General features: G+C 49.5%; 1 protein-coding gene and 1 long non-coding RNA gene across 2 annotated transcripts; one reads left to right on the top strand and one right to left on the bottom strand.

Annotated features, from left to right (window-relative positions):
- Window positions 1–82: 82 nt before the first annotated feature.
- TOMM22 (translocase of outer mitochondrial membrane 22) lies at window positions 83–2631 on the bottom strand. Its single transcript, XM_054470583.2, has 4 exons — window positions 2483–2631; window positions 2137–2255; window positions 1576–1693; window positions 83–807 (listed from the first exon to the last, which is right to left on the bottom strand). The coding sequence occupies exons 1-4, from the start codon at window positions 2597–2599 to the stop codon at window positions 733–735; spliced, it is 429 nt and encodes a 142-aa protein (XP_054326558.1). The 5' UTR covers window positions 2600–2631; the 3' UTR covers window positions 83–732.
- Window positions 2632–2712: 81 nt separating this feature from the next.
- On the top strand, window positions 2713–8885 carry LOC134739342 (uncharacterized). The gene is made up of 2 exons (XR_010125956.1): window positions 2713–2852; window positions 7384–8885. It is a non-coding gene; the product is annotated as an uncharacterized LOC134739342 (long non-coding RNA).
- The last annotated feature ends 610 nt before the right edge of the window (window positions 8886–9495 follow it).

The following is a 9495-nucleotide window of genomic DNA, read 5'->3' as shown; positions in this document are numbered from 1 at the left end:
GTGCTGCTGGTTTAGGTGAAAAAATGTGAGGGGCAGTACATGTCTCTGACCTGGTCTCATTTCAAGGTACTTAGGATGACACTTTCAGTTGGAATCATTTTTAATATTTAAATACAAAAAGTGAGCACTGACTTCTGTTTTTTTAAACACACACACAGATCTAAGAGCCAAAATGTGCAGAAGAAATGAGCTCCTGCTGTCTTCCATAGTCCCCATTCTGTGTCTGAAGCTGCAGCCAGCCTCCCTCCTCTCATACACAGGGATTCATAGTGGCCACTTTACACTACAGGTGTAATGCATTTTGTCTGTTTCACATTGTGTGCATGTCCCTCCCCAACAACTCCATTCTTTAAAAAAAAAAAAAAAAAAAAAAGTAGTCGTTAATGGTCAGGGGCACATCCCTGCCACTGGCATCGGTTCCTACCCCACAAGGGGAAAGTGAGATCTTCCAGTTAGGAGCAATTTGGTGAAAGGAGTCGGGTGACCAGAGCTGGAATAACCGTCTGCATGGCTGCACTCTGGTATCAGAGTGAAGACAGAAGTAAGCATAGTGTGGAGGGCACAGTTGCAAGTTGAGTCTTTCCATGAGACAATGTGGGGATAATTCTCCCCACCAGGTTTAGATAGATCAATGTGCCAAAGTTAAAAAAAAAAAAAATCCAAATAATCAGCAGTTCAAACACTTGAATTTCAAACTTATCCCACCGAGACAGCTCAAACAGCAATAACAATCTAGATCTTTCCAGGAAGTGAGGGTAGAGCCCCTGGCATTCCTCCTGAGAGCCCTGTGTTAGGCCCTAGAAGTATCTGGAAAAGAAAAGGAGGGGTGTAAGGCATCATACAGGCCTAGAGAGCTTATTCTCACCATACCTGATGGGGCCAACGTCTACAAAAGTAATACTGAAAGCACAGTCAGACAACTAAAAGAGCATGGGCCCGATCCCAATCTCTACCCACACATAAACTGTTGGTCAACTCAGGTGCTACAACAGGAGTCCTCAACCCCTGGGCTGTGGACTGGCACTGGCCCATGGCCTGTTAGGAGCTGAGCCACACAGCAGGAGATCAGCAGCAGGCAAGTGAGAGAAGTTTCATCTGTGTTTACTGCTGTTCACCATCGCTCACATTACTGCCTGAGCTCCACCTCCTGTCAGATCAGCAGCAGCGTTAGATTCTCATAAGAACACAAACCCTTGTGAACAGTGCATGCAAGGGATCCAGGTTGCAAGCTCCTTATGAGAATCTAATGCCTGATGATCTGTCACTGTCTCCCATCACCCCCAGATAGGACTGTCTAGTTGCAGGAAAACAAGCTCAGGGCTCCCCCTCATTCTACATTATAGAATTATTTCATTATATATTACAATGTAATAATAGAAATTCAGTGCACAATAAATGTAATGCACTTGAATCATCCAGAAACCCCCCCGACCCCCCGCCACCCCCAACCCACCGTCCATGTAAAAACTGTCTTCCATGAAACCAGTCCCTGGTGCCAAAAAGGTTGGGGACCAATGTGTTAGTGAAATAACTTGCGTCTCCACCACTGGCAAAAAGCCCAGGGTCTGGGCTCACCTGCCGCTGCTGCAGTTGCTGCTGTTGCTCCATTTGCAACTTCTCAGTCTCAAAGACAACGGGAAGAACCAGGATCATAAAGGAAGTGGTCCCAATCCACAAGGCTGCCCTGGAAAACCTGCAGAGGAAAACCCCCAGAGGGTGAGCATGAAGACATGCAAACAAAACAGGCAAGAACTACCCAGTAACCAAACCTCTCACATTACATACTCCAATGTTTTTGATAAACGTATTCTACCCGCTCCTTACACCATACTCCTACCAGAGACAGGAGGAGCAGCTATGGTAGCTGTATCATCTAGTGATGGCGGTTTAACATTCTCCTGAATTCTTACAAAGCTCCTTATTCATTAATTATCTCCAAAAATCTGAAATAACCCCCACAACTCCCCTGCCAGGTAAGAATCCCCATTTTACAGCAGAGGAAACTGAGACTCAGAAAGGATAGGGTACAAGCCCAAGGTCACCCAACACGGGTCTGCTGCTTCCAAACCCCGTGTTCTTTCACAGCACCACGATCATCCCATGCACGTACCCAGTGCCTTTGCCCTCGTTCCTTACCTGTACATTTTCTGAGCCACAAAGAGGGAAAGATCAAAAGTGGCTCCGGCCGCGGACCGGACTCTCTCCGGAAACATCTCCGTCAGGCCCCATAGTCTCTCCGACAGGGTCTCATCTAGCTGTGGTGCAGTAGACGCGGGTCTTAGCCGAAAAAGCGACATCTATTCCTGGCCCCGCTGCGGCACTGGGAGCCGCCGAGCCCCACTGGAGCTAGGGCACCCAGGGCCCAGCAGGGCCCCTAACCCCGCCTCCCAAAGCAGCCGCTTCGCTCGGATCCCGTACCACGCGGATCCCACATCCACGAGGGAGCCCGCTTCCCGCTCCGCACCCCGCGAGGCCCTAGTACCTCCTCATCGTCGTCCTCCTCCAGCTCCTCCTCAGGCTTCTCCGCGTCGCCTTTCGGGAGCAATTCGTCCGGGGACTGGGGTTCCCCTGCACCGGCAGCAGCGACGGCGGCAGCCATGACTGTAGGGGACACCGGAAGCGGAAAGGAGGTGAGCGCAGCCGAACGGCGGACAGAGCTGCTTTTCCGGGAGCCGAGGCGCGAGCCGGGAGAGAGCGGCGCCCTCTAGCCCCGGGTCCTCCAGTGCCCGCAGCTGGTCCGGCAGCCCTGGCCTTACCCGGGCGTCGGGGCTTCAGCGGGCATTAGCAGCAGCTGAGAGGCCTGTGAGAGGTTCTGGGGCGCCACCGCAGTCATTCTGTTCAGCGGGTTTAGGGTGAGCTCAGAAACTTGCTTGTTTTTCTTTTTTTCAAATGCGTTGTTTTAATTCCAGGTAATAGAGTTCAGGGGAGAACAAAGATCAAAGGGCTGACTCTGGCAAGATTCTGGGGGCTTGTTTTACCTTAAATTCACAGCTAAGGTAGCAGTGGCTGAGTGAAAACAACTCAAGAGATGATGAGCCACTGTATTTTTTTTTTAACAAAAGTTTATTCTTAAATTTACAACAGGCTCCAAGACAACACTTTATTCTAGCATAGGTGGCCAAAGATGTGGCCGGGAATAGAGATGTTTAAAGACGAATGGAGTCAGGCCCATCATCACCGCAGGCCCAAGGGACAGTGAAACAGGTCGCTTTTTGTAAGATTTTAGCTTTTTTTTGTTTTTTGTTTTTGGTTTTGTTTTGAGACGGAGTCTCGCTCTGTCGCCCAGACTGGATGGAGTGCAGTGGTGTGATCCCGGCTCACTGCAAGCTCCGCCTCCCAGGTTCAAGCGATTCTCCTGCCTCAGCATGCACCACCAACCACGCCCCGCTAATTTTTTGTATTTTTAGTAGAGACGAGGTTTCACCATGTTGGCCAGGCTGGTTTTGAGCTCCTGACCTCAAGTGATCTGCCTGCCTCGGCCTCCCAAAGTGCTGGCATTACAGGCATCAGCCACCGCACCTGGCCTATATATAGTTATATATTATATATAATATATATTTTATGTGTGTGTATGTGTATATATATGTGTATATATGTATACGTATGTGTATATATGTATATACACATATGTATATACATACGTATACATATATACGTATTATGTATATATACATACACACATATACATACACACGTACACACATATATATATAAAGACAGGGTTTCACTGTGTTGCCTAGGCTGGTCTTGAACTCCGGGACTCAAGCAATCTGACTGCCTCAGCCTCCCCAAGTCCTGGGATTACAGGCCTATGCCACTGTGCCCCACCTTGCCAGATTTCTTAATTCGGCCTGTGACCAGGGCCAAAGATTTATCTTCCTTGTCCATCTCCTTGGCCTGCTTCTTGGGCTGTTTTAGAGAGACACTGATCCAGTTTCATTTTCCTGAGCCATGTTTTACTTGGTAGGAATAAATCAGTGTCTTGCAGGTCTTTTGGGAAAACATCAGGTAAATCTCCCCAATGTACCAAACAAAGGTAAGAGTTAACACCTAAATACCAGGTGCTCTGGTGCCTGTGGGTGTGGGTGGGTGCGGTGTGTCCTCATTTAATCTTCACAGCAGCTCACTGGGGTAGGCACTGTTATCCCCATTTTAGAAGTGAGGAAACTGAGGCATAGTACATAGATTTCTAGTAAGTAGGTGAGCTGGTCAGAAAGTATGCAGATATAAATTTTCTTTGAGTTTGTTTGTTCGTTTGTTTGTTTTTGAGATGGAGTCTTGCTCTGTCGCCCAGGCTGGAGTGCAATGGCATGATCTCAGCTCATTGCAACCTCCTGGGCTCAAGCGATTCTCCTGCCTCAGCCTCCCAAGTAGCTGGGACTACAGGTGTGTGCCACCATGCCTGGCTAACTTTTTGTATTTTTAGTAGAGACGGGGTTTCACCATGTTGGCCAGGCTGGTCTAAAACTCATGACCTCAGGTGATCCACCCGCCTTAGCCTCCCAAAGTGCTGGGATTACAGGTGTGAGCCACTGCTCCTAGCCTCTATCATATACTTTCATAATAATACAGTAAATGGAAATGTCCTTGTCCCACACCCTCCCCAGCATTAGGTGTTATCCATCTTTTTACTTTTTGCCTATACGATGGATGTAAGTGCTTCTTTTTAAAATGTGCCCCATGTTATTAAACAGGGTAATTTGATAAACACCTTTAGCCAACTGAACCTGCAATCAGAGACTCCCAGGATGGGAGAGTCCAAATCCTTCTGTGATGCATGAGGATGCAGTAATGAGTGTTTGTCCTGTCTCATACTCCCTCCGATACAGTCCCCAGGCCTCCCTTTTGTCTTTGGACAGGGCATCTCTATCAGACAGTTTTTTGTTTGTTTGTTTGTTTGTCTGTTTTTTGTGATGGAGGCTGGAGTGCAGTGGCGCAATCTCGGCTCAGTGCAATCTCTGCCTCCCGAGTTCAAGTGATTCTCGTGCCTCAGTCTCCCGAGTAGCTGGGATTACAGGTATGGCCCTGGCTATTTTTAATAGAGACAGGGTTTCGCCATGTTGTCCAGGCTGGTCTCAAACTCCTGACCTCAAGTGATCCAGCCTCCTCGACCACCCAACATGCTGGGATTACAGGCGTGAGTCTGGCCTATCAGACAGTTTTCATGTGACAAAAGGGTACCTCCTGTATGATTGCATTATATAAAGTTCAAAAACAGGCAGAAACCAATCTATGATGAGAGGTCAGGACAGTGATTCCCTTGAAGGGGTTAATTTTGGAAAGGGGCAGGAGAGTAGCTTCTGGGATGCTATGGTTCTCTTAGGTGTGTGTTCATTTTGGGTAATTCATCAAGCTGTACACTTATGAACTGTGCTTTTTTGCCTGTGTTAAAAAGTTTACTTTTTTAAAAAGAACAGGGCTGGGTGCGGTGGCTAATGCCTATAATTGCAGCACTTTGGGAGACTGAGGCGGGTGGATCACCTGAGGTCCAGAGTTCGAGACCAGCCTGGCCAACAGGGTGAAACCCCATCTATACTAAAAATACAAAAATTAGCCAGGCGTGGTGGTGGGCACCTGTAATCCCAGCTACTTGGGAGACTGAGGCAGGAGAATCGCTTGAACCCGGAAGGCGGAGTTTGCAGTGATCCGAGATTGCACCACTGCACTCCAGCCTGGGCGACAGAGTGAGATTCCATCTCAAAAAAAAAAGAAAGAAAAGAAAAGGCAGAGTGAGAACAGAAGACAGAGCCCTGGCCGGGCGCAGTGGCTCACGCCTATAATCCCAGCACTTTGGGAGGCCAAGGTGGGTGGATCACGAGGTCAAGAGATCGATACCATCCTGGCCAACATGGTGAAACCCTGTCTCTACTAAAAACACAAAAATTAGCCAGGTGTGGTGGCACACACCTGTAGTCTCAGCTCCTCAGGAGGCTGAGGCAGGAGAATTGCTTAAACCCGGGAGTCGGAGGTTGCAGTGAGCCGAGATCACACCACCGCACTCCAGCCTGGCGACAGAGCCAGACTCCGTCTCAAAAAAAAAAAAAAGAAAGAAAAAAAAGACAGAGTCCTGTGGAATCAGACATTTAAAGATTGGGGAGAGAGGAAAACCGAAAACCAGAGGGCTGAGGAATTGCTGAAGGCTTCAAGAGGAAGGCTCAGCAGCAGAGATGACATGGTGAGACTGGCGCCAGGATGGAGGTCACATCAGTGGACAAGAGTGTCAGCAAGTGAGTGGCAATGCCCCATGCTAGGAGCCCAGGTGACTGCCATCAGATGGGAGAGGCAGGTTCAAGAACGCCGGGCTCCTAGCTCCGCTACTCTCCATCTATGGAGCCCAAGATTTCCACCTTGCTTGTTTCTGCCCTGTCAGAATTAGAAACAGGTGATATAGTAGCTTTTAACTGGGGGGTGGGGGGCATGGCTCCCTTTGAGAATTCTATAAAAACTATAAGCCCCTCTCATTAAAAAGTGCACAGTAGCCCATGCCTGTCCTGTTGTCCGCACAGTTCCCCTTGCTGGGACTCAAACTCAGACTTCCTCCCATTATTGCCTCTAATCCTGCACTCATGCCCTCCCCTCTCGTCCACAGAACCTTCTTTTTTTTTCTTCTTTGAGATGGGAGGCTTGCTCCATTGCCCAGGCTGGAGGGCACTGGCGCAGTCTCGGCTCACTGCAACCTCCACCTCCCAGGTTCACGTGATTCTCCTGCCTCAGCCTCCCAAATAGCTGAGATTAGGTGCCTGCCATTATGCCAGGCTAATTTTTGTATTTTTAGTAGAGACAGGTTTTTGCCATGTCGGCCAGGCTGGTCTCGAACTCCTGACCTCAGGTGATCCGCCCGCCTCGGCCTCCCCAAGTGCTGGGATTACAGGCATGAGGCACTGCGCCGGGCCCTTTTTAAATTTTTTTTAAAGAGACAGTGTCTTGCCCTGTCGCACAGGCTGGAGGATACAGTGGTGCAATCTTGGCTCACTGCAGCCTCGATCTCCCAGATTAAGGGATCCTCTCACCTCGGCCTCCAAAGTAGCTGGGACTACAAGTGTGTGTCACCACGCCTGGCTAACTTAAATTTTTTTTTTGTAGAGATGGTGTCTCAGTATGTTGCCCTGGCTGGTCTCAAACTCCTGGGCTCAGCCCAATCCTCCTTCCTTGACTTCCTTGACCTCCTGAAACGCTGGGATCACAGGCATGAGCCACTGGGCCTGGCCAATAAAGTCTTTGAGGATGAAGAATTTTAGCCAGAACCTGAAGGATATATCTGGCTCTATTTAGATTTGAAAATATATAATGTCTCAAGAAAAACAAAACAAAACACCTCACTGAAGGACACAGGGTTAGTGTGGTGATACATGGGTGATTTTTTTTTTTCCTTTTCTCCTAAAGACTTTCATTCATAGGACTGTCCTTGATTCCTAGCCATCACTGGGAGGCTCTACCTTCAAGTGTTATCCAGAATCAGACCACCTCACCTCATCTACTGTGGCCTCCCTGGGACGGGCCTGGCCTCCTTCAGTCTGTTCTCACCACAAAGCCACCAGAAGGATCCTTTTATTTTGATTGATTGATTGATTGATATGGGGTCTGACTCTGTCAGCAGGCTGGAGTGCAATGGCACGATGTCACCTCACTGCAAGCTCTGCTTCCTGGACTCGAGCAATCCTCCCACCACTGCCTCCCGGGTACCTGGGACCACAGGTGCACACCACCATGCCCAGTTAATCTTTTTGTATTTTTGGTAGAGATGGGGTTTCACCATTTTGCCCAGGATGGTCTCAAACTCTTTTTATTTTATTTTATTTTTTTTTTGAGACAGAGTTTTGCTCTTGCCCAGGCTGGAGTGCAATGGCGCGATCTCGGCTCACCGCAACCTCCACCTCCCAGGTTCAAGTGATTCTCCTGCCTCAGCCTTCCCAAGTAGCTGGGATTACAGGAATGCACCACCAAGTCCGGCTAATTTTGTATTTTTAGTAGAGATGGGGTTTCTCCATGTGGGTCAGGCTGGTCTCAAACTCCCAAACTCAGGTGATCCGCCTACCTCGGCCTCCTAAAGTGCTGGGATTACAGGCGTGAGCCAACGCGCCCGGCCTCAAACTTTTTTTTTTTTTGAGATGGAGTCTCGCTCTGCTGCCCAGGCTGGAGTGCAGTGGCACGATTTTGGCTCACTGCAACCTCTGCCTCCCGGGTTCATGCCATTCTCCTGCCTCAGCCTCCCGAGTAGCTGGGACTACAGGCGCCCGCCACCACGCCTGGCTAATTTTTGGTATTTTTTTAGTAGAGTCAGGGTTTCACTGTGTTAGCCAGGATGGTCTCGATCTCCTGACCTCGTGATCCACCCACCTGGGCCTCCCAAAGTGCTGGGATTACAGGCGTGAGCCACCGCGCCCGGCCATGGCCTCAAACTCTTAAGCTCAAGCAATCTACCCACCTCAGCTTCCCACAGTGCTGGGATTACAGGTGTGGGCCACCACGCCCAGCGCCTTTTAAAAGCGCAGTTGGATCATAGCATTTATCTGCTCATAACAATGGCTTTTGCTTCCCCGCTCACTCAAAAGAAAGTCCTTCTTCACTGCAGAACTGTCCCTCCTACCACAGGATGTTTAGGGTTCCTGGCTGGAACCCCCAAAGGTCCTAATGGTGCTGGTCATGGGGGGGATCCACACCATTGTGACAACGAAATATGCCCACATGATACCCAAGGCTTCATCCTGGCCCCACCCCTCCCACTGTATCACTGTGCCGGGTTGGTTTCTTCATCTAAAAAACGGCGATGGGGATAACAAACTTGAAAGAGTGTCATGCAAATGAGGTGTCCAGCATCAGGAGGTGTCCAGCATCAGGAATACTAATAAAGGGTCCCCAGTGATACCAGCCGAGGCATAAGCAAACTCCACTGCTCCTATTATCTGCACCTGATGATTTACACCTTGCGTATATGTGGATCCTTTTCCAATTTCTTCTGTATTAAACATTCTCTCCTGTATCAGAAAGTAAGGTTATGGATTGGAGCTACAAATCTGCCCTTCGATCCATCCCCCCCATAGAGTGCTTTGCTGGCCGTAAGGATGGACTGCAGACAGCAGCTCCCTTTGAGGCCGCCCCCAGCTCCTCTCTTTCACAGCGGGCTGTGTGAATCAGGCTCCAACACTTCCACTGTGTGATCCTAGATCAGTGTCTGAACCTCCCAGAGTTTCCTTCTCTGCAGAAGGATGTGCTGATAGCCCCTGCCACACAGGGCTGAGCTGAAGGGGAAATGAGACAGTGAGAGCAAAGGGAGCCTGGTGCCAGGCATGTACCGGGCATTCAGAAGTGGCTAACCATGGTAGCCTGTCCCTAGTCTAAAGCCCTGGGCACCGTGCCCCCTACCCCCACCCCCTCAGTTCCTTCCCGCTTGACTTCAGGAGCTGGATTCCCTCCTCCTGCCAGAAAAGTCCAGCTCATGCTGCCTAAGGCACAAATTCTCACACCAACCACTAGGTTCCTGCCAGGTCCTGGCCA

Source organism: Pongo pygmaeus, chromosome 23 (genome assembly GCF_028885625.2).
Source record: "Pongo pygmaeus isolate AG05252 chromosome 23, NHGRI_mPonPyg2-v2.0_pri, whole genome shotgun sequence".
Lineage (NCBI taxonomy): Eukaryota > Metazoa > Chordata > Mammalia > Primates > Hominidae > Pongo > Pongo pygmaeus.
The sequence above is the reverse complement of the archived record's forward strand: the minus strand, read 5'-3'. Positions and strand labels throughout refer to the sequence as shown.

Bases quoted from the DNA above. Each gene is read 5' to 3' on its own strand.
- TOMM22 (XM_054470583.2), bottom strand. From the start codon at position 2,599: ATGGCTGCCGCCGTCGCTGCTGCCGGTGCAGGGGAACCCCAGTCCCCG. The intron at 2,256-2,482 runs GTACTAGGGCCT...ACTGCACCACAG, and splicing joins AGGAGGACGACGATGAGGAG to CTAGATGAGACCCTGTCGGA. The intron at 808-1,575 runs GTGAGCCCAGAC...TTTCTTTTCCAG, and splicing joins AGCAACTGCAGCAGCGGCAG to ATACTTCTAGGGCCTAACAC.